Here is a 26,561-nt window from a genome sequence, read left to right on the forward strand (position 1 = left end):
AGAGTGAATTATTTGCTGTTAGCGTATGAAGCCTTTTTAACCAAAGCAGAACCTATTCCTACAGGCTTGTCGCGAAACCACCACAGTTTCTCAGAGCTCCAGACTCTTCCTCTGTGTGACCTGTCATCACCAAAGGGGTTGTGTGTGAGCTGGAGATGGACTGTAGGAAATCACATAGTGGATGGAGGATTATTTGGAACTGGGAAAAAATGAGATAAACTGAGGGTTACAGGAGACAAGATCTGAGGCAGGAGGAAGGCTACCGGAAGGAAGCAGGAGTGAGGCGCTGGGCAAGGGGCCCTGGCCGGAGGCAGTTCTCAGGAGCAGCAGATGGTGATCGAGGGAAGGGCTGACCTTGGAGGCCTACACAATTTAGCAGAAGGCCAGACTGCCCTCAGGGCACTCAGGGGTACAGTGTTGTGCAGGCCCTCAGAAGCACTGGAGGGGGTAGGGGTGGCTGGCATTGGGGTTAACACCTCTGTGTTTTGCTTTTGGCTCAGAGGCATCTCTGGCGCCCGTCTATGCAGTGTTGGTCTGTTCACCCATTTAGTCAGTGAATACGGAGTGTCTGGGCCAAGATCTGGGAAGGAACACAGGAGTATCAAGTATGGACCTTACTCCTATCTATGTCATATTATAATAGATGTTGTGTTGTAGTTATTTCTTCCCCTCTCTCCCGAACTCTCAGTGTGATTAAGAGAGAAGCAGCACAGACCTGCTGCAGTTCTGAGTTTTGATGGTCGGGTTAATGACCATCTCATGCTCTTAGGCTGGGAAAAAGGAGCAGGATCCAAGAGACTGATTTCAAGCACTATTTGAATGAAGGAAGAGAGCCAACTGAAGGACTGGAAATAGGAGGGTGAGGGTTCTAGGCCTGCGTTGAAGCTTCTCTGACAGTGTCAAAGGATGGGGTATGTGGGAGGGAGTCATAGGAAAGGGGAAATGGGAAAGTTGGAAAGAAACGATCAAGTCAGCTATTTTTAAAACTCTAGTTTTGTTTGAGGAACTGATTTTTGGTGTGCTTGTGACTTGGAACACAGGCTACCTTATGGAGTTCTGACAACTGAGTTTTATAGATTGTTTTCAAATGAACTAGCCTGTGGTATGTTTGTTCAACTCTCAGTGACTCTTAGGTACTGAGTGAGTGCATGGTGCTGCCTTAGAGCAATTCTGATGGAATCATTTGCATTTAATGTGAGTATCTGACATGCAGTGCAGTGCAGTGCAGTGATTAAAAGCTATAGCTCAGGGGTCTTAGAGGCCTAACTTTAGAACCTGACCTTGCTGTGTAACCTTGGGTAGGTTATTTAATCTCTGCGTGCATCAGCCTTCTTTGAGGCATCTGTAGAATGGATGTAATAGTACTTGATAGAGTTGTGGTAAGGATTAAATGAAATGATGCATGTAAATAGGCCAGTGCCTGGTGCATAGTAAATGTTCAGTGCTTTCCAGTATATTATTATCAACTTAGAGCAGCATTTTGAAGAGAGTGGGCTGGTGTCTCTCAATCAGGTTGATGTTACTATGCTGGGAACAAACCAGATTCTTCTTTTAGACGCAGCTGCTGGTTGGGCACGGTGGCTGACATCTGTAATTCCGACACTTTGGTAGGCCGGGGTGGGTGGATCACTTGAGGTCAGTGTTCGAGACCAGCCTGGCCAATATGGTAAAAAGCTGTCTCTACTGAAAATACAAAAACTAGCTAGAAATAGTGGTGTGTATCAGTAATCCCAGCTACTGAGTAGGCTGAGGTAGGAGAACAGCTTGAACCTGGGAGGCGGAGGTTGGAGTGAGCTGAGATCGCACCACTGCACTCCAGCTTGGGTGACAGAGCAAGACTTCGTCTCAAAAAAAAAAAAAAAAAAAAAAAGAAGTAGCTGCTATTTTGGATCTGGTTCATCTTTCTGTCAAGACCCCAGGTAGTCTGGTCTGGGGTCTGTGCAGTCCTGGGTGTGTAATAATATGAGATTTCCTAATAACACAAGATTTCCTCCCCACTGCACAAAGCTGCTTGTGTTCAGTTCCTGCCACTTGACAGACAGCTCCCCATGTCTTACGGCTGCTGCATCAGGCAGAAGGATCAAAGAAAGGGCACAGGGGGCCATGGGCAAGGTAAGGAGAGAAAGACAGTTGCTTTGGAAAGTCACCAGCAGCCGAGGAGGACTGCCCTTTCAGACCTGGCCCTACATGTTAGGAAGGTACTTGAGAGTGTCCTTTAAGAGGAAGGAGTAGGGGCCAATGATATTTTGAGGACACGGCAGCCGCTCACACTGGAGAAGCCAGAAATCCTGAGTCTGAGGTAGTCTTTGTCAACCCAGCTTCAGAGGTTCAACTCTTTCCTCCTGCTGTGGGATGCTCACCCCTCACAGGCAGGGGAGACCAGTCCATCCGGAACTGCTTCTTGCCTGCCCCTTTCCTGCTGGTCAGCCTAGGTGGGGCCCAAGGTCTTTCTCATTGTGGCGTTGGAGGCCCTTCACAAGCTGCTCTCAGTGCTCCAGACCCTGGCCTCTGCTCCGGCCCTCCTTACCCCTGCTTCCACAAGTACTGCCCTTGTACTCTTCCAGACGCAGCTTAGAGCATAGAATAGGCTTTGCAGCCAGCTCTGAGGGTTCATAGTCTGTTTTTTTCCTCTATCTGTGGACTTCTGGTGAGTTCATCTCTGTAAGCCTCAGTGTTTTCATCTGTAAATTGGGAGTGATAATATTACCCACTTCAAAGGGTTACTGTAAGGTTTCAATGAGTTAATTTACATAAGGCACTCGACTTAGTTCTAGACACAGATATGCTCTCTATAAATGTTAGCTGCTGCTGTTGTTAGTAATCCATCCTTCCTGTGAATTTCTTTGCCTACGTATAGCAGTAGAAAGCCCCAGCCAGGGAGTCAGCAGGTCTGAATTTTGGTTCCAGCTCTGTCTCTATAACTTGCTGGGACGATCTTGGGAAGTAACTTGATGTCTCTAGGGTTCAGTCTCCTCTTCCAGAAAGTAGAAGGCATGGATTCAGTGTTCTCATTGACATCCTGACTTGACACTTTTTTTTTTTAAGACAAAGTCTTGCTCAGTTGCCCAGGCTGGAGTGCAGTGGCACGATCTTGGCCCACTGCAGCCTCCGCCTCCCGGGTTCAAGCAATTCTCCTGCCTCAGCCTCCTGAGTAGCTGGGACTACAGGCACATGCCACCACGCCTGGCTAATTTTTGTATTTTTAGTAGAGATGGGGTTTCACCATGTTGGCCAGGCTAGTGGCCAACTCCTGACCTCAAGTGGTCTGCCCGCCTCGGCCTCCTAAAATGCTGGGAGTACAGATGTAAGCCACCGTGCCTGGCCCTGACTTGACTTTTCAAATGTGTATATCTTGTGTTTTCAACTAGATTCCTTGAAGTTGTATGAAATCAAGTATAATATTTTGTACTTTTTATTTCCCCAAATGGCCAACATATATAGTTGGTGCTTAAAAAATATTTGGGTAACTTTTCTTTAACCCCATCAACCAGATTCTAGGGAGCATTTTGACTTGGTTGTCACCACTCAGAGGCTGGAATCTTGTTTTCAGATGTATAGAGCAGTACAAGGAGGCCTCAGCCTTTAGAAGGTAAGAAGGTAGGTTTCTCTTGGTGCTCTGGGAAAATTTTGGTCAACAGATAGTTGGGGAACTTATTTGTTCTGCTCTGTAGCCTTAGACCAGCTCTTTGAATAAATATTGCCATCACTGTTTCCTTTTCTCAGTGGGGAAAAGTGCCAGTGTTTTCTGAGCAATCCCCTCTCCTTTAGAGTTTAGGGTGAGCCAGTTGATGCCCAGAGACAAGTCTGTGTCTTAGGGGAAGAGCCATCCAATAGGAAAGTAATGTTTAGAGCCTGGGCTCTGGGGTCAGATTGGGTTCAAATTCTACCTCTGCCATCTGATAGCTCTGTAACTTTAGACAAGTTACTTGTCCCTGCCACAGTTCCTCTTCTGTAAAAGTGAGGCAGTGGTAGCATTATCTCATAGGGTTTTAACAAAACCTAAGTGCTAAATGTAAAGTGCCTAAAATAGTGCTTCCTGCCTCCTTGCTGAATAAAATGTTTGCAGTTATTGTTATGTTTATTATTCTCTTGTAAACCAAGTAGTGTTTATTCCTTTTTTTTTTTTTTTTTTGAGACGGGTCTCGCTCTGCCGCCCAGGCTGGAGTGCAGTGGCCGGATCTCAGCTCACTGCAAGCTCCACCTCCCGGGTTCACGCCATTCTCCTGCCTCAGCCTCCCAAGTAGCTGGGACTACAGGCGCCCGCCACCTCGCCCGGCTAGTTTTTTGTATTTTTTAGTAGAGACGGGGTTTCACCGTGTTAGCCAGGATGGTCTCGATCTCCTGACCTCGTGATCCACCCGTCTCGGCCTCCCAAAGTGCTGGGATTACAGGCTTGAGCCACCGCGCCCGGCCTCCTTTTTTTTTTTTTTTTTTTTTTTTTCTTGAGACAGTCTCGCTGTCACCCAGGCTGGAATGCAGTGGCACGATCTCGGCTCACTGCAATTTCCACCTCCTGGGTTCAAGTGATTCTCCTGCCTCAGCCTTCCGAGTAGCTGGGACTACAGGTGTGTACCATCACACCTGGCTAATTTTTGTATTTTTAGCATAGATGGGGTTTCGCCATGTTAGGCAAGCTGATCTTGAACTCCTGACCTCAGATGATCCGCATGCGTAGGCCTCCCAAAGTGCTGGGATTACAGGTGTGAGCCACCGCGCCCGCGCCCCCGCCCCCCGCCGAGAGAGGGTCTTACTCTGTCACACAGGCTAGAGTGCAGTGGTGTGATAGTAGCTCACTGCAACTTCTGCCTCCCTGGCTCAGGCGATCCTCCTACCTCAGCCTCTGAAGTAACAAGTGTGTACCACACCTGGCTGATTTGTATAATTTTATTTTTTAGAGAGATGGGGTTTCTTCATGTTGCCCAGGCTGGTCTCGAACTGAGCTCAAGTGATCTGCCTACCTCGGCTTTCCAAAGTGTTGGGATTACAGGCATGAGCTGCTGCACCCAGCCTCAGCAGTGTTGCAGTCTGCCTGTCTGTCTTTTCTCTTCTTTTTTTTCTTCTCTTTTTTTTTTTCAAAGTCTTGCCCTGTCACCCAGGCTAGAGTGCAATGGCTTGATCTCGGCTCACTGCAACCTCCACCTCCCAGGTTCAAGTGATTCTCTGGTTTCAGCCTCCCAAGTAGCCACGATTACAGGTGCATGCTGCCATGCCTGGCTAATTTTTTGTATTTTAGTAGAGACGGGGTTTCACCATGTTGCTCAGGCTTGTCTCGAACTCCTGAGCTCAGGCATTCCATCTGCCTCGGCCTCCCAAAGTGCTAGGATTACAGGTGTGAGTCACTGTGCCAGGCAGCCGAGTTTCTTTCTTTGTGGCTTGTCTGTTGGGTTTGTTCTGCTGAGAAATGCGAGGTGATATCCCATTCCTCTGTGTCTTGGGCAGACGGTATCAGCAGAGCAGTGGTAAGCATCCCGCAATCAGCATATAGATCGGAGCTCCTGTACCTTGCTTTTGTATAGAAATTATAAACCAGAGGAGGAATCTGGCCGAATCAAAAGAGCCTCTAGGCTGAGCGGGCCCTCTCTGAGGAGTAATATGTGTTGTATGAACAACAGGGATAGGGACATGGCAGACCCAGTGTCAAAGAGCAGGATGGGAAGTGGGAAGGCTGACGGGAGGGTGAGGGAGACAGATGGCTCTAGATAGTGAAGAGTGGCGAATGTCTCTGGGCATTTGTGGCATTGATACCTTTGGCATCAAGGTAAGTTCCTGGTACTTCATCTTCCCAAGAAATAGCCTGATCCCAGCCCCAGGTGAGACTTGCCCCAGCAGTCTCACTCCTCTTTCAGAGGAGTGGTGGATTGGGATGAGGAGGTTCTAATCTGTTTCTAAAGAGAATGAGTAGCTCCTTATCTGCAAGTGTAATTATAAAGAGATTTTCTTTTGCAACTTCAGGGAACAGGAACTTTTGCTGCCAAATTTAGCAATGTGTTTTAAGTCCCTCAAATCTTCTTTGAGTGCTACCAAAGCCCTGAGCTTTGTTGTTATCTCTTGTTGAAATGCATCCTGGAAAGGTCATATCAACAGTGCCAATTTATGGGCTTGCTGAGCCCAGACAGGCCTAGGCCAGAATGGGGAGTTCCTAAGAGTAGAGGCTTCACAAATTTACTCTTTGAGTGAGGCTGTTTACGATGTAAGGTTATTTTTGCTTTAGAAGACCAAACTCTGTAGATGATGGTCAAACATCCTGTTCTTCAGCTTTTTTACTTCTGCAGGCTCCCACAGGCAGGGGCTGAGATTCGACAGTAGCTCCCTGTAGAACCAGGAGAAGCGCAGCCTCAGTGTTGCATAGAGCTCCCAAAACAGTGCCCCATACTCCTTAGTGGAGATAAGTTTCCTTGGCAGAGTTATGCTGGAATCTCCCTCCCATTTAGTTTATTAGCAATTTGTGACCTAATATGTGTTCTGATAGAGTAATTAAAAGATGGTAAAGGCCGAACACAGTAGCTCACACTTGTAATCCTAACACTTTGGGAGGCCGGGGCAGGAGGATTGCTTGAGGCCAGGAGTTTGAAACCAGCCTGGGCAACATAATGAGACCCCATCTCTGCAAAATAAATGAAATTAGCCAAGCATGGTGGCACATGCCTGTAGTCCCAGCTACTTGGGAGGCTGAGGTAGGAGGATTGCTTGAGCCCTGGAGTTCAAGGTTATAGTGAGCTATGATTGTGCCACTACACTCTAGCCTGGGTGACAGAGCAAGATCCCGTCTCTAAAATAATAATAATAATAATAATAATAAATGGTGAAGACTGAGGACTGTAGACACTACACATGGAACTTTGTACTTATTTGCAAAGACCTTAGGACAAAAAGGTCTGACTTGTGTGTATATACTTTGTCACTTGGCAGAAAGGAATGCCAGTAGGGAAAGGAAATTAAAGAACTTGAATGACCCCAGCAACTATAAAGGAGTATTCTCTGGGTTTGTGCTTCTGTAGTCCCAGCTGCTCAGGAAGCTGAGGCAGGAGACTGCTTGAGCCCATGAGTTTGAGGCTGTCCTGTGCAATAATCACACCTGTGAATACACACTGTACTCCAGCCTGAGCAACATAGCAAGACACTGTCTCTTAAAAAAAAAAAAAAAAAAAAAAAAAGGAAAAGAGAAAAAGGAGGATGGTACATGAGTGTGAGAAGAAAAAGAAAATAGCTAGGACATCTGAGACAAGGTTGGCAATGGCAGTGACCTTGGTTTGCCATCTGTGGCTTTGACTCTGGCTGCTATGTTCGGGGAATTGAGGCTTTTGAATCTAGAAAGGAAAGACAATACTGAGGTTTCTTATTTTCTCTGCCTCTCTCCAACCTCCTGATTGACTCACCCCTTTGGGGTGAAACATAAATGGAACACGTAGCACTGTCCTTTCTGAGTCCCTGCCTCTCTGCGTTGGAGTCATCACTGATGCTCAGGGTTTACTCTTGGGTTAGCTGTGCTGGGAGAGCCAGTTGTGAAGATACTGGAGGAAAGAAGAGCTATTGGTTTTGTCAACTCAATTCTAATAAGTGCCCAGGGGGAAGTGGCAGGGATCCAGGTTAAAAAGAAAGCAACCAGGGCAGGGTGCAATGGCTCAGGCCTGTAATCCCAGCACTTTAGGAGGCTGAAGTGGGTGGATTACTTGAGGTCAGGAGTTCAAGACCAGCCTAGCCAACATGGTGAAACTTTGTCTCTAAGTACGAAATTAGCAGGGTGTGGTGGCAGGTTGCCTGTAATCCCAGCTGCTTGGGAGGCTGAGACAGGAGAATTACTTGAACCTGGGAGGCGGAGGTTGCAATGTGTGCAGAGCCGAGATCGTGCACTCCAGCCTGGGCAACAAGAGCGAAACTCCGTCTTAAAAAAAAAGCAACCGGAAATTGTTGTTTTATTTAAATCTCGTTAAATGGAAATAGAAAAGCCTTTTTAGTTTCTTTCCCACCCGCTCCAGTTGCAGGACCCACAACTGTTTTTTTCCCTCCATTTAGATGTAGGTGCCTATTCTGCTTCTGTGCCCAGATGGGTTTTGAAAGCAGTGATATCCAGACTTCTTTTCATCTGAAAAACACCGAAGGCCAGATGTCTACATGGCCTTGCAGGAAGAAGCTGAGCTTCTTCTGGAAAGCTGTAGAAACAAAAAAAGAAGGCAGTGGAGACTGCAACACCTGTGCCATCCTCCTGGGTCCCTGATACCCCTTAATGTTTTGTCAGTTGGGGGGTTGGGATGGCTTTTAGTTTTTGGTGTTCCCCAAAAGTCAATCCTCAGTCTGTTCTCTTTTTAATTTACAGTCTTTCCCTGGGCTTCCATCTTCTACTGTCACCAGTTAGAGAAAGAGAAGGAGTATCTAACTCTGCCTCTCTTGCTTCAGAAGCTGAATGTATTTATTCATTCAATAAATATTTATTGAGTATTCCTTCTGTTCTAGGTTTTGTTTTGTATGTGAGGAGGTAGGGATAACTAAGACATTGAAGTCCTTGTTGTCATGGAGCTTAATGCATAGTGAGTGGGGAAGCATTTCAGTAAACAAGGAAACAAATCAGTAGATGAGATCAAGATAGTGCTGTGAGCTAGGAAGGAAATAATGGTAATGTAATAGAGTAACAGGGACCTGAGAAGTTAGAGAAGGACTCTGAGAATGACATTTGAACTGTGAACTCAAGGATGAGAAGAAGCTGTGACTGTGCAGATTTGGGGAAAGTTCCTTTCTGGAAAAGGGAACAGCAGTCAAAGCTCCTGAGGTAGGAAAGAGCTTGACATGCAGAAAGGACACCTAGGAGGTCATCATTGTTAGAATATACAGAGCAAGGGGGTGTCGGAGTGGAAGATGTGGCACAACTTGGGATAAGGTATGGAAATTTCAGAGGGAGAGAGAGGAACATTGAATCTGGTTGAGAAGAATCAGTAAAAGGAGTATGGTGCTAGGTATGGTGGCTCATGCCTGTAACCCCCACGCTTTGGGAGGCTGAGGCGGGAGGATTGCTGGAACCCAGGAGTTTGAAGCTTCAGTGAGCTACGATCATGCCACTCCAGCCTGGGCAGCAGAGCAAGACTCTGTCTCAAATAAAAGAATAGAAGAGAAGAGACAGAGCAATACTCTGTCTCAAAGAAGAGAAGAGAAGAGGGAAGGGGGGAAGGGGAAAGGGGGAAGTGTGGGAAAGAAGGGGGAAGAAAGAAGGGGGAAGAAAGGGGAAGAACGAGGAAGAAGGGGAAGAAGGGGGAAGAAAGGGGAAGAAGGGGTAAGGGGTAAGGGGATAAGAATATGAGGAAACAAAAGGGATCTGGAGTGGGCATAGGCAGTACCTGCTTAGCTAAGGAAGTCGAATTAATATAGTCTGCATACTTCTTGGGATCAAGCACTATGTGTTTTTAAATTATCTGCAGATTTTAGGTTTATGGTAAGACTTTAGTGTAATGCTTACTCTGTTCTAAGCATTGTGTTATACTAGGTGTTTTTATTTCATTATTTTAGTAAATCCTTAGGATGACCTGTGAGTTAATTTGTTGATGTTGTAACATCTACAGGGACGTGGAGTAGCTAACTTGCTTAAGATATAAATCTAAGGCTGTTGATTCCAAGCATGTGTTCTTGCCACACCTCCACTCTGGTTAGTATATCAAATGCAGCTCTTCCGTGGTTATCTAGAACATCTAATGAGTTTTTTCCTTTGAATCATTATGTGTTATTTATGGTCACATTGTGAATGTTTGCAGAATTGAATGAGGTTTTTTAAAGCTTTCTCTGAAAGGGGTACCTGGTTAAATACTGAGAATGTGAGTCCATATAAATAACTGGGGAGGGTGGGGCTGTGGCAAGACTTGGAAGCAGTTAACCTGAATTACATCTCTTCATCTGGGCAGGAAGAAAATGGCCTTTCTCCTTAACGCTCCGTAAGTAGTTAGATGTCTTAGATTGCAGTTCCCCCTATTGTATAAGAAGATGGAATTTACCTTTGGAAAAAATAAGTAATTTGTCAGTAAACTAGTGTTTGTATATAAACCCTGATTTCCTAGTGTACAGATATCTTCTAGCGTCTTCAAGTTTGTTGGAAATGTTTGAGAAAAGAAATGTATCAGGCCACAACTTTCACTTCTTGGAAATTGAACATTGACTAGTTTCTATGGGTTGTTACTTCTTTTTCTTTTTCGAGATGGATTCTCACTCTGTCACCCAAGCTGGAGTGCAGTGGCATGGTCTTGGCTCACTACAATTGCCGCCTCCCTGGTTAAAGCGATTCTCCTGCCTCAGCCTCCCACATAGCTGGGATTACAGGCATGCGCCACCATGCTTAGCTAATTTTTGTATTTTTGTAGAGATGGGGTTTCACCATGTTGGCCAAGCTGGTCTTGAACTCCTGACCTCAGGTGATCTGCCCGCCTTGGCCTCCCAAAGTGCTGGGATTACAGGCATGAGCCACTGAGCCTGGCCCATACTTCTTTTTCTAAAGGTTTGATCCTGTTTGGATTCTATCAGTAGTGAAGGCCCAGGATTCTGAAATGAAAATGTATGCAGTATTTATAAACTCTCATTCGTTGGTGTTCATGAAATCTGTGGTCAGCCTAATCACCCTGCTTAGATGGAATAGTTTGTGAAGGGCAGAGCAGGGTGAAACTGAATTTCAGATTTAGCATAGATTGCTAGAACATAGAGGAAATTTCTTTGGTAAGTCACTGGATTCTGCTTTCCTGTCTCCCCTTCCCAGTTTGTTTCAGTAACACACTTGCTTCTGAAGGAAAGATAATGTACTTGGGAAAGATTCCTTTAGAGGGTATTGTTCAGATGGTCTTCATCACTGATTCACAATGAGCAGACGTTAAATGGTCATCTGCCATGAGCAGGTACACACAGATGGGTTAGAAGGTGAGGCTGGAAAGACTGGCTAAGGTCAGATCTTTAAGGGATTGAACCATCCAGAAAGCGGAGAATCACTTTCCCCAGGAAGCAGAAAGGAAACACAATTGGATATGGTTTGTGGAAAAGAAAGCTAGGAAACCATGTAGAAAATGGAACTGGAATGGGAGGAAACTTGCCTATTTTATTGGCTGTAACTGGAGGGTGATATTCCAGTCCCTCAAAATTCATTTAGAGCAGAAAGTAAGGGAAGTCTTGGGGCGGGTGGGATCAGAGCTCCAGACTGCAGAGCTTTCAGCTTTCTGGAGCCGTAGAGCAGTGGTTTTCAGACTTGACTGTCCATCAAACTCACCTGGAGAGCTTGTTAACCAATTTAGTAGAAATTTTTTGGTAAAAATTTGCATTTTTAACAAGTTCCGAAGTGATGCTGCTACTGTTGGCTGGGAATCCCACTTTGAGAACCACTGCTTAAGAGGCTTGGCAGCTGAGATGCCAATAAGGGTGTGAGGGTCAGATGTTAATTGGCTTGCTTTCTTTTACTGACCCAGAATTTCATGTCTACAAAGCTTTACTTTAGATGTTCTTAGGTGGCTTACTCTTAAACATCAACAAAGCCTGGTAAAGGTCCATGTTCTCAGTGACTCTCTTCACCAAATCCGTATCACTTCTGGATAAGATTTCCAGGTATGTGCTCGTCTTTGAACAGATGCTTGTCTGATTTTTGGAAAATGCCCATCCTGGGCCCTTGATTTCATTAGGATTGGTGATATTTATGCCAGGAAAAGCTTCCCTCCTCCTGTCAGCACTGCTTCTGACTGGCAGGGCTGTTTCAGGGACAGCCAGCATGGGCTGCACAGAGTGTGTTCTGTTGATTAGCCAGATTTACACAGGACATGCCTGGGAGATTATCTCTTTACGCCAGGAGTTGAATTTCAAGGGCAAAGTTCACAGTTGGCAGCCGAAAGGCTGAGAACACCTGGAAGAGGGGAAGGGTTTCACTTGACTTTCACTTCCCCAGGCCTCAGTGCCTCTTCCCACAGAGGCTGCGTTTTCTCCTTGTTGCTGCCTGAGCAGGTGACCTTGGGATGGTTCCCACAGAGCAGTGTGGCTCCAGGCACTTCCCTTTGCTGTCTACTTCAGCACCTGTGGCTTCAGGTGAGACACTTGCATTAGTCAATGTCAGCTGCCCCCTCCTCCTTGGCATCATTGTTTCTTGAATTCTTTTCTGGGCTTGCTTCTCTCTTTGCAGGGAAGGCCTTCATTTTCCTTCGTAGTCCGTGACTCACAGGTTTTCCCCGAGCTGTCCTTTTCTTACCTTCTTTCGTTAGTTCAGTACAACTGTGGAATTCTGTTTCAGTGTGGGAAGGGATATTACGGGCTGCCTGGCACAGTGCTGCCCAACTTAATCTTTGTAAGGCATACTAGATAAAGGGAGACGGCTACCCGTACGTAGCCTGAGACAACCCTCCCGGGGCTTTTGTAGCCTCAGTGTGGTCCCCAGGGTGGAAGGACCACATGGGTGGGTCCACACAGCTGTCGTCTATTTTGGGGGTACTCGCTGGGAACTTGGATTCAGTCCTGGGTGCCTGGGAGTTGGGAGGTGAGAATACAGAGTGCTCAGGGCGGCAGAGTAAGGACTGGGACACGGGCCTTCTCACCTCTGCTGATTTAGGGCCTTGCTGTGTATGTAACATTGAAACTGTGTTTCAGATCAGCAGGCAGGCATCAAGCCGTCTATCTGGCTAACTTTTGTTTAAGATATTTGTTAAAATAACACAAGCAACACCAGGTGTTCTAAAAACTTTTGCAAAATGGGGAATATGTAAGGCAGAATATGAGCATCTTCTATAAACCCATGCCCCAGAAAAATAGTTATTGTTAACAGTTGGGTAGCACCAGATTTTTTATTTATTTATATTTTTTATTTATATATTTAAACTAACATCCTTGAGCCATAACAGATTCTTTAAATGATACATTTTTATATACATTGTTTTACACAAAAAGTTTATACTCTTAATTTAAAAAAATGGAAAGTAAAAAGTGTTGGTGAGAATGTAGAGAAGTTAGAACCCTCATAGGTTGTTAGTGGGAGTGTTAGCGGTACAGCTGCAGTGGGAAAGTTTGATTATTCTCCAAAAAGCCCCAAATTACCATATGACCCAGCAATTCCACTCCCAGGTATATGCCCAAAATAATTGAAAACAAGGACTCAGATTCTTGCATGCCAGTGTTCATTGCAGCATTATTCACAGCAGCGAGGTGGAAACAACCCAAGAGTTCACTGACTGATGAATAAACAAAGTGTGTAAACAATGCATAAACAAAATGGATGAACACAGTAATGCAAACTGGACTGTTATTCAGCTGTGAAAGGAAGGAAGTTCTGATGCATACTACAATGTAGATAAACCTTGAAAATGCTGCCCTGACTGAAATAAGCCATATACAAAAGCACAAATATTTTGTGATTCTGCTTATATAAAATATCTAGAAAAGGCAAATTCATAGAGATAGGAAAATAGATTAGAGGTAAACCAGGAGCTTGGGGAGAGGGGAGAATGGGGAGTTATTGCTTAATCATTGCAGAGTTTCTGTTTGGAAAAATTTGGGAAATAGTGGTGATGGTTGCACAACATTGTGAACATAGTTAATGCCACTGCATTGTACACTCTTAAATGGGGAATTTTATATACTTTACTGCAATTAAAAAATGGAAAGAAAAGATTATACTGTACTGAAAAACGTGTCACTTGTAATTTACCTAGGATATTTTTCCACCTCAGTATGTGCTTTTAAGGAGCAACATTGCGTTTCTTTAGAGAAATATATCGTAATTTATTTAATCAAACCCCTTTTGATGGACAATTGAATTGTTTCTCAGTTGTTCCTATTATATGCAGGACTGTAATGAACAGCAGTATCCAGCTGTCTTTGCCCATGTGTCCTAGTACTTGTATTTTATTTCCTTAGGCAAAATTCCTAGAAGGAAAGATTTGCTGATCAAAGGGTGTGCTCATTATAAATGTTAATAAATATTGCCAAACTGCCTCCCAAGAAGTTGCATCAGTGTACTTCTCATCAGCAGTGTATGGAGGTGCCTCTTTCCACCACACCCTGGCCAACATAGGTGTTACACATCTTTTTACTCTTTGCCAATCTGATAGGTGAAAAAAGATTTCTTATTGTTACTTTATTTAGGATGTCTTTAGTTATTAATGAAATTAGCATCTTTTTATCTTTCTGATAGTTGATTTTATTCCTTTGTAAATTTTCTGCTCAAATACCTTGTTAATTTTTCTGTTTGGTCATTATTCTATCTGGTGGACTTGTGAGAGCTTTTACATACATACTACATCAGGACTCTTTGCCATATGTGTTGCTGATAATTTTTCCCCAATAAAAAATTTTTTTTGACTTTGTTTATGCTAATTATTTGCCTTTCACATGTTTTACATTTTTACTTAGGCAAATATTTTCCTTCAAAGCACTTCCGCCCATCCCCCTTCTTGGCTGTGGAGTTGAATTTTCTGTCATACTTGGAAAAATCTTCACTTGTCAGAATCACAAAAAAAAAGTGGTTCATGTTTTCTTTTAGTGTTTTTATGGTTCCAGTGTTTACATTTAAACTGTAATTAATTTTGCTGTAAGGAGAGAAGTAAGAATTAAATTTTCTTCCCCCTTTTTTTTGTGTGTGTGTGTGTGATAGCGTTTCACTCTGTTGCCCAGGCTGGAGTGCAGTGGTGTGATCTTGGCTCACTGCAACCTCTGCCTCCTGGGTTCAAGCGATTCTCCTGCCTCAGCCTCCCAAATAGCTGGGATCACAGGCACCCACCATCATACCCAGCTAATTTTTGTGTTTTTGTAGAGATGGTGTTTCACCATGTTTGCCAGGTTGGTCTTGAACTCCTGACCTCAGGTGATCCACCCGCCTTGGCCTCCCAAAGTGCTGGGATTATAGGCATGAGCCACCGTGCCCAGCAGGAATTAAATTTTGTTGATAAGAAAACCTAAGATAACGTTTTTTTCTATTAAAGTTTTTCTTTATGTAAAATTCTTTTCACTTAAGGATGTACCGTAACAATTAAAAACATTTTCTGTGACATTTAAAGTAATTTTTTTTTTTTTTTTTTTTTTTTTTTTTTTGTGACAGGGTCTTGCTGTGTAGCCCAGGCTGGAGTGCAGTGGCATGATCTCAGCTCATGCAACCTCCTCCTCCCAGGTTCAAATGATTCTCATGCCTCAGCCTCCCAAGTAAGTGGGACTACAGGCACATGCCACCACACCCGGCTAATTTTTTGTATTTTTAGTAGAGATTGGGTTTCACTAGTTGACCAGGCTGGTCTTGAACTCCTGACCTCAATTGATCCACCTGTCTTGGCCTCCCAAATTGCTGGGATTACAAGGTGTGAGCCACTGCACCTGGCTTAGAATATTTCTGATTCAGTTTACAAAAAACAAAAAAACAAAAAGCCTTTAGTGAGAGAGGCAGATTAAAAATTTCACCCGAGTCTTCTGATTCCTAATCCTGTTGTTTGTTTGCTTTCTCTTACTCTAAATACGACACAACCGGGTTTCTTTTATTAATGTTTGGGAATAGTTGCATGAATCCTCTTTGCAAAAGTTTCCAGTGCCTCTTATATGCAATTGTATTGACACGCTGGACCTAGATCTTGTGACATAGAAGCCTCTCCCTTAAAAATTCTACCTGCTTTGATGAGCTCACCCTGGCTGAGGTGGCAGCAGGTGGGCAGCTGGTACTGAGGAGAGGCAGTAGGCCAAAGTCTAAGCAGGTATTAAGACCCAGAAAAGGCGTGGCTTTCGGAGAAGAGCAGCTTGAAAGGTGTGAGGAAATGTAGCTGCTTTGCGAACAGATTCAGGAAGGTTTTTGAAGTAAGAGAAGGAAAAGAAATAATGTTTATTGAGTACCTACTTATGTCCCAGACACTAAGCTAGTCAGGTCCCATCTAACTGTATTTTAAAAGGCAGCTTTTAGTGCTGGATCAACCTAGTGTTGCTGTTCCCAAGGGTTGTGAACTTGCGAACTCAGAAAAGGAAAGTTAGAGTTTAGGAGACCGAGAAAAGCAGGATTTAGAGTGCATCATTTCTGCTCCATCAGCCAGGGGCTTAAACAGAATTTTTTTTTTGAGACAGGGTCTTGCTCTGTTGCACGGGCTAGAGTACAGTGACACTGTCACAGCTCACTGCAGCCTCTACCTCCTGGGCTCAAGTGATCCTCCCACTGCAGCCTCTGGAGAAGCTGAGACCATGGACACGAACCACCATGCTTGGCTAATTTTTAAAATTTTTGTAGAAATGGGGCCTTGCCGTGTTGCCCAGGTTGGTCTTGAACTCTTGGGCTCAAGTGATCCTCTTACCTCAGCCTCCCAAAGTGCTGGGATTACAGGTGTGTGCCACTGTGCCTGGACCAGAAATGTTTTTAGTAGTAATAGGCTAAGTAAGGGAGCAGGAGAAACCACTTCCAATCAGCATACATTCATTAGGCCCCTGCAGGACCAGTGCATAGATACATAGCACTTCCTCATGGGACTTAATAGTTTATTGGACAAGGCATATGAAAAGCCAGTATACTGCTTTGCAATTTATGCTACCCTAGGTGTTTCACTGGGAGGAGAGGATTAATTGAGTTACTGGTGGGAGGAGAGTGGGGAAAAGGAGGGCATGGTTTCACAGAGGAAATGGTGCTGGTACAGATTTCGAAGGAGGCATAGTTCTTTTATAAGGAGACAGGGCAGGGAGGGGCATTCCAGGTAGAGGGATTTGCGTGCACAAAGACAGGAGTGAAGCTGTAAGTGTAGAGTGTGCAGGGAAGTCCCAGTTGGTCATGTTTGTTGTCCTTGGCAGGGTAGAGTGAGGAATGTCAAGTTAAGACTCCAGAGACAGGTCTCAGGGCTGGCTGTTGAAAGGCTGGGGTCTTCTTGGGTAGTTTTAGTTAGATAGTGGGGGCCTCAGCCTCCTGAGTAGCTGGGTCTACAGGTATGTGCCACCACACTCTGCTAAATCTGCTAATCTTTTTTTTATTGTTTGTAGAGATGGGGCTCTTGTGTTGCCCAGTTTTAGACACTTCTTATTTCTTAACCTGAATTCACTTTTCACATTATGGATTTGTCTGATTGTTTCTTTGGGGTATTGTTCAGGTTCTTCCTCTCTCCCCTGTGTATTCTATAAACTGTAAATTAGATCTAGAGACCTGATTAGATTTAGGTTAAGCATTTTGGGGAGAAAACAACCCTTTGTAAATGATGCAGCAGATCAGAGGCACATGATGTTTGGCTGGCCCATTATTATTGACGCTAAGTTTGATTACTGGTTAAGGTAGGATCAGCTACATTTCTCCATCGTGAAATTATAGTTTTCATTTTGTCACTAGCAGGTAGTCTGTGTGACCTTTGGCATTGTTCCCCATTAATCTTGCACTTAAGTTGTTTTGTTGTTAAACTTTATTATGGAAAATAACAAGCATAACCAAAGTAGAGAGAATAGATGACCACTGTTGTGTCCGTTATCCAGCTTCAAACGTTATCTGTAACTATTAACTAATAACTATGACTATTAACATGTGAACTAGCTTGTTTCATTTCTATTCTTGTCCACTACTCTTCCTTTTTTACCACTGAATTTTTTGAAGCAAACTCCAGGCATCATACCATTTCATTCATAAATGCTTCAGAATGTATCTCCGAAAGACCTTGCAGAAGTGTATTGGTTGTATGGTATCTGACTAGCAATTTTTAGGTGTGCTGACAAAGGAATGGAGAATACCATAGTTAGGGCTTTTTAGGTAGGTACAGTGGAAGGAGAAAGGAGCTGTGGATTTGAGATTGATCCATGTATGATGAATCATGGATTCCAACCTGGATTGGCAGAAGGAAAGGCCAGGAGGTGGCTGATATACACTAGGAAAAAGGCTCAAGGGAACAGAGGCCTGACCAAGGTCAAAGAGCAGCTGTCAGGTAGTGAATAGTCAAAAGATAGACAGGAAGGGAAATTGTGGTCAGACAGTAGAGGGCAAGGTTTTGAAATGGGTAGTCCAAGGTTCAGGGTTTGTGCAAAAGTATGGGTGACTCAAGTGGAAGTGGAATTGATGTCAGAGAATCAGTTGTGAGATAAGAGTTTTGAGTGGATCCATCCACATAGCTGTTGAAGTTGCCAGGGTGGAGAGAACGCCCTCGGGGAGAGCCTGGTATGTGTTAGAGCAGGAGATGGTGCATGATTCTGTGAAGAGTTTGAAGACGTGGGGTAGTTGCTTTACTGCAGAGCTGGGGCACTGTGGAATCGGTTGAAAGCTCAGCCAGTGGTGGAAGAAGACAAGGTGAGAAAAATGCAAGACACCCATTTTAAACAGTTTTAAATTTATTGTGCTCTGTTGGACATTGCTGCCCATTGGTTGGAGTGGAGGAAATTAATGAGGTAGGGGGTTGATACTGAAGAGGAAAAGAATTGTGATACATAGGTGGGGTTGAAGCAGGAGCCCTTGAGAGGAGACGCAGTGAACCCCTCTTCCTGTTTTATCTCTGAGGGATCCCTTTGCATAGTAACCCCAGTGCTTTTCTGGTTGGGGTTTGTTTTGGTAGGTAGTAGATCTGCGTTGCATTCTTTACACTTCACTTACAGGGTTTGGATGGGTTGAGTAGAGAAGGGGTGGCTGTCCCTGAGTGAAGCAGTGGTCCAGAGAACCCACCCCAACGTTTTCTTGCTGCTGGTGACCACTTGCCTCTTAAACATCTAGAAAGCCCTTGATGCCCAGGACTAGAGGTAGAGTGACCCCTTTTCTGAGCACATCATATTCCAAACTTTGTCTCTTAAACTACCAGGGAAGGCATGCATGTCTCCTAGGTAATAACCATGAAACTTATAGGAAAGAAGCACATTGTAGGTTTCAGAGTTTTGGAGAGCTTTGATTTCCAAAAGTCATGGATTTGTAGATGAGCTAGAAATTAAAGCTTGAAATAATTCTTCTTCTCAAAGATAGTGTCTCTTGAAATAATTCTTTGAGAATGATCATCACTGAAGGAGATGAGATTAAAAGGGAGTTGAGAGAAAAGAAGGCCTACCTGGCCAAATGCCAGCATCTCCTAGATTCTGAAGCAAACAGGAGTCTGTGCCCATGGACACTAGATGTGGGCTGATTTCTCACTATCTTGCCAGACACCTGTGTTTAAGGGAGTGACTGACCCACACACTTGCTTACATGTTTTTATGAGTTTTAGTGTTGAGAGAAAAGTTCTTCTCTTAGGCTATGTTTAGAGTTCACTTCCTGCTGAGTTTGCCGGTGTGTGTGCAGTAGAAATGCCAGTTCTGGCCTGGCATGATGGCATGTGCCTGTAGTCCCAGCTGCTCAGCAGGCTGAGGCAGGAGGATCGCTTTGCCCAGGAGTTCAAGTCCAGCCTGGGCAACATAGCATGTCCCTGTCTCTTAAAAAAAAAAAAAAAAAAAAGAGAAAGAAAACTGTCAGCTCTGCTTTACGCATCTTTTCCTGGAGGATGATGGTAGTTATTTACATATGAATATTGCCTTATAGCATATTTTCATATACATTGTTTCTTCAGATTTATATCCTGTCTTCTCAGAAGAGAAAATTGATGTGTCTGGCTGCAGTTGACATAAAAACACCCTACTGTACTTTCCATGGCATAGTAGAAGGAATGAGAATTTTGAAATCAGTCCTGGTTTGAATTCTGGCTCCTCCTTTTACTAGCTATATGACTTGGGCCTTGGTTTTTCTGTTTGGTAAAACAGAATTGGTGACATCTACCTCATAGGATTGCGTTAGAGTATTAAATGAATTAACATAATTAACACCTGGGAACAATGCTTGGCACACAGTAGATAACTGGTAAAGCGAGGCCTTAGTCATGTTAATAACACAGAAAAAGAAATAACATCAGCACCAAAGAAAAGAAGAGCAGGCAGCTGTTCAAATCTTGGTTTTTTTGTTGTTCATTTGTTTTCTTTGAGACATTGTCTTGCTCTGTCACCCAGGCCGGAGTGCAGTGGCACAGTCACAGATCACTGCAACCTTGCAGCCTCCACCTCCTGGACTCAAGTGATCCTTCCACCTCAGCTTCCTGAGTAGCCAGGACCCCAGATGTGTACCACCATGCCCAGCTAATTTTTAAACTTTTTGTAGAGACGGGGTCTCGCCATGTTGCCCAGCCTGATGTCAAAGTCCTGGTTTCAAGAGACCTCCCACTTCAGCCTCCCAAAGTGCTGGAATTACAGGCGTGAGCCACTGTGCCTGGCCTTCCTAATCCTGTTCATTAACGTGATTGCTATGAATGGCCTTCTCCTTGGCAGTCAACATACCACTTTCTCAAAGGACAAAGTTTTTTAAATGAGTTTTATATTGTAATGAAATGTATGTGGATATGTAAGGCAATATTGAATGATATAATAGTAATTTTTACTTTTTTTAAAGCAAGAAGTATGTTTTATTTATTTATTTATTTATTTATTTATTTATTTATTTATTGTTTTTACCACTACAGCAACAGTTTCCTTGCTATTTTTATAACCAGTGCTTATGCAGTCTTAGTTTTCTATAGCTCTCATAGAGACTGCAGACAAAATGCAAATGTTTTACATGAAATTGCAACTTAGTGAAAACCACTCTGTCAGGAGCTGAGCTAATGACATCTGTGTAGCTTTCAGGTGACCTGCTAGACAATGGAGCCTAAAATACTCAGGGGCATGGATTTATATCATACCCCTTAGACAGTGTTCCTTAAATACCACTTCTTTCAATGGAATTTTGTGAAGAGTTGGACAGTAATTCAAGGCCCCAAGTTCTATAATATCTTCTATACTCTATTCTGTATTTCCAGCTAAAGGCAGATCCATAGACTTTGGAAAACAGATGAAAGGATTGACTTCCTACCAGCTAGAAATTGGAGCCAAGTTAGAGCCATGTAACTTGTATTCTTGCTTCTATTAGAACATTGTCTTATTTAATCCTTATACTAGCCCTGGGAGGGAAGGGGGCTGACCTAACATTTAGTTCTTTCTTAAGTATTGGGTATTGGCCTTTCCTTCCATGTGCAAATGGGAGGCTGGCTCAGTGCTGAGGGACTGGGTGAAGGATTGCATTCCTCCCTTCTCTTCTCCGTCATCTCTTGGGTCACACATGCTAGGCAGGAGTTGCCCTTTGCCTTATTTGTGTGACTGCTCATGATCTGGAAATGACTGATGTCACTCCTAGATAACACCAACCCTGGGCTTCTGAGGAGTGAAGCCCACATTACAAATCATGGGATTATAGTGACCAAGGAGAGGTTCTAGCTAGTAGGAGGTGATTCTTCCTAAAGGTGAAAAACAGCAGGGTGGGCATTTGATTACCTTCATGAAGTGCTCCTTGGTCTGTATCCTCCTTTTTGGTTAGAGGCAGGAAGAGTGAGGGGAATTTCAGCCACAGGAGAATGTGCGTGTGTGTCATTTTATCCTCTTGTGACTTTCCTCTTTGCAGCAGTGATCCCAGAAAACAGGAAAAACTGCTTTGATCACAATCAGTTTTTAATGTAAAGAAAAGCTGATGATGGTTTTTCATTGACATAGGGCAAATTCAGGATTTGGGGCCTGGGGATGAAGCTGACTGTCTGTGCAAGTGCAGGCAACCAGCTCCTTGGATGAGGTCCAAGTCCAAAAGCCTAGGGGTAAAGGTAAAAGAATGGCTTAATTTCAGTGGACACCTGTGGCATCTCAGATGTTGTACCTTCCATTGGCTTTTTAGCAACTACTCTACCATGTGGCAGCTGTGTTAGAGGGAGTACTATATCCGGAAAGAAGACACGTGCCAGTAGAATATCCATGCTGCGTCATAGGTTGCCAGACAGACGTTACTTTCCTGTTTAGTTTTGTATTTGCCTAAACACAGGATTGGCTTATGATTACCCTCTGGCTTACCAGCCCACTTTTCTCACTCTGTTTCTTTTCCTTTTTTTTTGAGAAAGAGTCTTACTCTGTTGCCCAGGCTAAAGTGCAGTGGCACAATCTCAGCTCACTGCAACCTTTGCCTCCTGGGTTCAAGCCATTCTCCTGCCTCAGCCTCCCAAGTAGCTGGGATTACAGGTGTGTGCCACCACACCCAGCTAATTTTTGTATTTTTAGTAGAGACAAGGTTTCACCATGTTGGCCAGGCTGGTCTCGAACTCCTGACCGCCTGCCTCAGCCTCCGTAAGTGCTGGGATTACAGGCGTGACCCACCCACCTAGCCCTCTGTTTCTTCAGCTTCTCATTATCTCACCAATTCTAGAGAAATAGAGTTGCTGGTTGTGTAGGCTAAACTAAGGCCACTGGGATGTCATTGCTTTTGTCTCCTTTGTCACCCCCTTTTTTTTTTGTTTTTTTGATACTGGGTCTTGCTCTATTGCCAAGGCTGGAGTGTAGTGGCACAGTCACCGCTCACTGCAGCCTCAACTTCCTGGGCTCAAGTGATCCTCCTACCTCAGACTCCCAAGTAGCAGGGACCACAGGCATACACCTCCATGTCCATGCCTGGCTAATTTTATTTTATTTTTTGGTAGAGATGGGGTCTCCCTGTATTGTCCAGGCTATTGTTCACCTTCTTTATCATAGTTCAATCCTGAGGGTGTTTCCTTGGCCTTCTGAATGTGTATGAGGGATGGGATCTGAAAAGTCTCCTCCTCTGGGGGCTGATCTTATGACAGACTTTATGAAGTTCTACCCAAGAATCTTTCCTTCGCTCACACTACACCAAGGTTCTATGGCAGGTTCAGAATCTGTGAAGTGAGAAATGTATTAAAATTTTAAATGGAATTTGAGAACTGTGTAGTTCTGTCTGTACTCTCTGCCCTTCAGTCACAAACAGCTCTCCAGCTGACCTCCTCCCTCTTGCCTTCTTTGTTCTTGTTGCTGGAAATGCCCAACCTGGGTGAAAACCTATAAGCCTTGCTCTTCCTCCCGGCTCTTTGTTCCGGTAGAGCTTTTGTTATACTTCTGTCTATGATATCTCCCTCTTTTTCTGCTTACCTTTTCCCTTATTTCAAGTAAAACTCATCTGCTATTACCAGATAGTCCTTATTTTCTTTTTGTGTAAAATTAACTAACTTTATTGATTTTTCTAATAAAAGAAATACAGGCTCATTGAGGAATATTTGGACAATAACAAAAAATATTAGGAAGAAAGTAAAAGTCACAGACTCCGTCTCCAAAAAAAAAAAAAAAAAAAAAAAGAAAGTAAAAGTCACATAATCCCCTATAGCACAATTATTGTTAACTTTTGGTGTATCTTGTCCTTTGGGATCTTCTTCATATGTGTTGACATATATTGCTTTTTCCCCCAAAGTGCCATCATTTTGCACTTATATTTTGTAACCTACTTTTCTGACTAATATTACTTGGATGTATTCCACAGACAGTACATATAGAGCTACTCTATAATGTTTAATGCTGCATAGAATGATATTGTATGGATGAATTGTTATTTAGGTAACCAGACAATGGACTTTTGGATTGTTTCTGTTATTAAAAGCTATGTGGGTCAAAGCAGGAGGATTGCTTGAGGCTAGGAGTTTGAGACCAGCCTGGGCAACATAGTGAGATGGTATTTCTAGAAAAAAGTAAAAAATTAGCTGCTGTGGTGCTACATGCCTGTAGTCCCAGCTTTTCAGGAGGCTGAGGTGGGAGGATCACTTGAACCCAGGAGTTGGAGGCTACGTTGAGCTGTGATTGTGCCACTGCACTCCAATCTGGGCAATAGAGCAAGACCCCATCTCTTTTTTTTTAAAAAAAAAGAAGGTAGGTGGTGGAAAATATCTACATATCTGTGTAACTGTGCCTACTTGTATAACTTCAGGATAGTTATTTCTAGAAGTTTCTAAAAATGGAATCACTGGTTCAAAAGGTATGTAATATACTTAAATTACTTCACGTCTTTTTTGTTGTTGTTGTTGTTTTTGTTTTTTTTTGAGACAGAGTCTCGCACTGTTGCCCAGGCTGGAGTGCAGTGGCGTGATCTCAGCTCACTGCAAGCTCCACCTGCCGTGTTCATGCCGTTCTCCTGCCTCAGCCTCCCGAGTAGCTGGGACTACAGGCGCCCGCCACCACGCCTGGCTAATTTTTTTGTATTTTTAGTAGAGAAGGGGTTTCACTGTGTTAGCCAGGATGATCTCGATCTCCTGACCTCATGTTCTGCCTGCTTCGGCCTCCCTAAGTGCTGGAATTATAGGCATGAGCCACTGCACCTGGTCAACAATATCTTTTAAAACTTGGAAAAGTATATGGAAAAGTAAAAGGTTAATATAACAAAAATCTATGTACCCATCATCGAAATTTCACAAATATTAGCACTGTACCATATTGGCTTCAGATCTGTTACTTAAATTTTTTAAAAATTTGACAAATATGTACTCATGCTTGGAGGCTCAGGAAAAAATATTGGACAAATGTGACTAAAGCTTTCTGCAGTCCTTTCCTCCTCCTGATACTGATAAAAGCCTCGTTACTGTGCATATCTTATCCTTTTACATACATGTGTCCATAAATAATGTATAGTATTATGTTTTAAAATTTAATACACATGGTACTATTCTTGCAGGCAGCCTTTTGCAGGTTGATTTTTTTTTCATTCAAGGTCATTTTAAAAAAGTTTTCACATATAAAATCATTCAGTTTAACTGGTGTACAATGCACCATTACATGGCAGTGAGAAATGGTTAAAGTCTTTCTAATTTTTGTAATTTTTCTAATTCCAGATTACGCTCTATTAGTAGTTGTATGTGTTTACCACCAATGTATATAAGTGTTCATTTCCCCTTATTTTTGCTAACACTTGGAGATACCATGCTTCTCAGTATTTTCTAGAATTTTCATTTTCCCAGTTTATCAAAGAGATTGAGCAATATTTTATTTTCTTTGAATTCTCTGTTTATATCGTTTACTTATTTTTCAGTTGGGTTTTTGTCTTTTTCCTTTAGGAGTTCTTAATATATTCTGATTTTTAATCCCTTGTCAGTTATGTGCTTTGTAATTATTTTCATCCTGTCTGTGGCTTATCTTTTAACTTTGTATGGGTTATCTTTGTGAGGATATGTGTGTGTGTGTATTCCTAAATGTTTTCCATAAAAATTGTACTGGTTTACAGAACACCCAACAGTGTATGAGAGTGCCCAGCTTGCTACACCCTGCCTGACTCTGAGAATAGTTTTATCATCTTGCCCAGTGTGCTAGACAAAAAGTGGTATTGCCCCTTCTTTGGTGCCTTTTCCTAGAACATTCCTACCTCTTTGGTATAGCCAAAAACTGGCTTTTCCCTGAAGATCTTACTTTCCTTGTGACCCTCTCCAGTGAAGCCACCTCACCTCCTCCCAACTCTCGCTCTGAACTCCCGACGTTGCTTCCAAGCCCTGTCTGGCAGCCTTTCCCATGAGAAGTTAGTCCCTCCTCTGCTCACTCTTGGTGCCCTTACCTGCCTATTGACTTCAAGCTAACTGTTAACAACCTTCTTCATATGTCCTCTTTTTGGCAAAATTAGGATTTGAGGATTCATACTGAGAATCCCTCAATGCTCTGGCCTCACAGTCCCTCTGTCCTTCCAACTCTAAGGACTTTGTCTTCATTCCTCTTCGGGTACCTTTGGCTTTATCACTTGGAGCAGTTTCACTTTTAGGATCCTGAACTTGGAGGTTCCCTTCCCTTCCCCAGTCTCCTGTCTGTTTCCACCTCCCACTCCTTCACTGTCCCCTCCAAGAGCTGGCTCTCCAGCTTTTCTCTGCCTATGTAGCCTCTTAGCCACCCTGGCCACTGCCTACTGATTTTTCTGTTCAGCCTGAACCTCAAAGGTGGGAATTCTCATCCTGCACTTGCTACTTACCTCAGTTCTCTCTCTCCCTTGTCCCTCCTGTGATCATCAGCCCTCGTGGACCACTTGAACAGATTTTTCTGCCATAGCCCCTAGACCTCTGAGTCTTGCTTCATCTTTCAGAAGCATAATCTCTGACCCATCATTCTTTTCTTTTTTTTTTTTTTTTGAGAGGGAGTCTCGCGCTGTCGCCCAGGCTGGAGTGCAGTGGCCGGATCTCAGCTCACTGCAAGCTCCGCCTCCCGGGTTTGCGCCATTCTCCAGCCTCAGCCTCCCTATAGCTGGGACTACAGGCGCCCGCCGCCTCGCCCGGCTAGTTTTTTGTATTTTTTAGTAGAGACGGGGTTTCACTGTGTTAGCCAGGATGGTCTCGATCTCCTGACCTCGTGATCCGCCCATCTCGGCCTCCCAAAGTGCTGGGATTACAGGCTTGAGCCACCGTGCCCGGCCCCCCATCATTCTTTTCTCAGAAAACTTCTGTGATTCCCCAGAGAAAAACTAAGATCTCTAATTTGGCTCTCAAAGGCCTCTTAGAGCCGACATGCCTCTGTCTTTCCAACTCTCTTTCTCCCTGGTCTACTTTGAATTAAACTCCCATCAGACTGACAAACACTTTGTTGTCCTTCATACGTCTTCTGCTTTCCTGCCTCCAAGTCCTTGTGCATGTAGTTCCATCTGTCTGGGAATACCGCTGTATTCTTTTGCCATTTGATCTTCTAGGCCTAGCACAAGGGCCACCCTCTCTGTAAAGGGTTCTTGATCCTTTATTTGGAAGTAATCTCCTTCTACCTAAGCTTCAACATTGTATCTCTCTAATGGCATCTCTCTAGTGGCACTTAATTTCATCTTT

General features: G+C 43.7%; 2 protein-coding genes across 45 annotated transcripts in view; one reads left to right on the forward strand and one right to left on the reverse strand.

The window, feature by feature from the left end:
* AKIP1 (A-kinase interacting protein 1) overlaps positions 1-26,561 on the reverse strand; it is a 338,621-nt gene that overhangs the window by 104,749 nt on the left and 207,311 nt on the right. The gene's annotated exons all lie outside the window — the stretch shown is intronic.
* DENND2B (DENN domain containing 2B) overlaps positions 1-26,561 on the forward strand; it is a 177,727-nt gene that overhangs the window by 64,273 nt on the left and 86,893 nt on the right. For 7 of the 44 annotated variants that reach the window (XM_077963473.1, XM_077963478.1, XM_077963500.1 and 4 more), the window contains one exon: positions 15,029-15,129. The exons of 35 other annotated variants lie outside the window; for them this stretch is intronic. In XM_077963473.1, coding sequence (XP_077819599.1) covers positions 15,065-15,129 — 65 coding nt within the window. In that variant the 5' untranslated portion in view covers positions 15,029-15,064. Of the gene's footprint in view, positions 1-11,745; positions 12,031-15,028; positions 15,130-26,561 lie in introns of those variants that run through there. 2 more of the 44 variants (XM_015114914.3, XM_015114919.3) reach the window with 2 other exon arrangements.

The sequence above is a fragment of the Macaca mulatta genome, chromosome 14 (assembly GCF_049350105.2).
Source record: "Macaca mulatta isolate MMU2019108-1 chromosome 14, T2T-MMU8v2.0, whole genome shotgun sequence".
Taxonomy (NCBI): Eukaryota; Metazoa; Chordata; class Mammalia; order Primates; family Cercopithecidae; genus Macaca; species Macaca mulatta.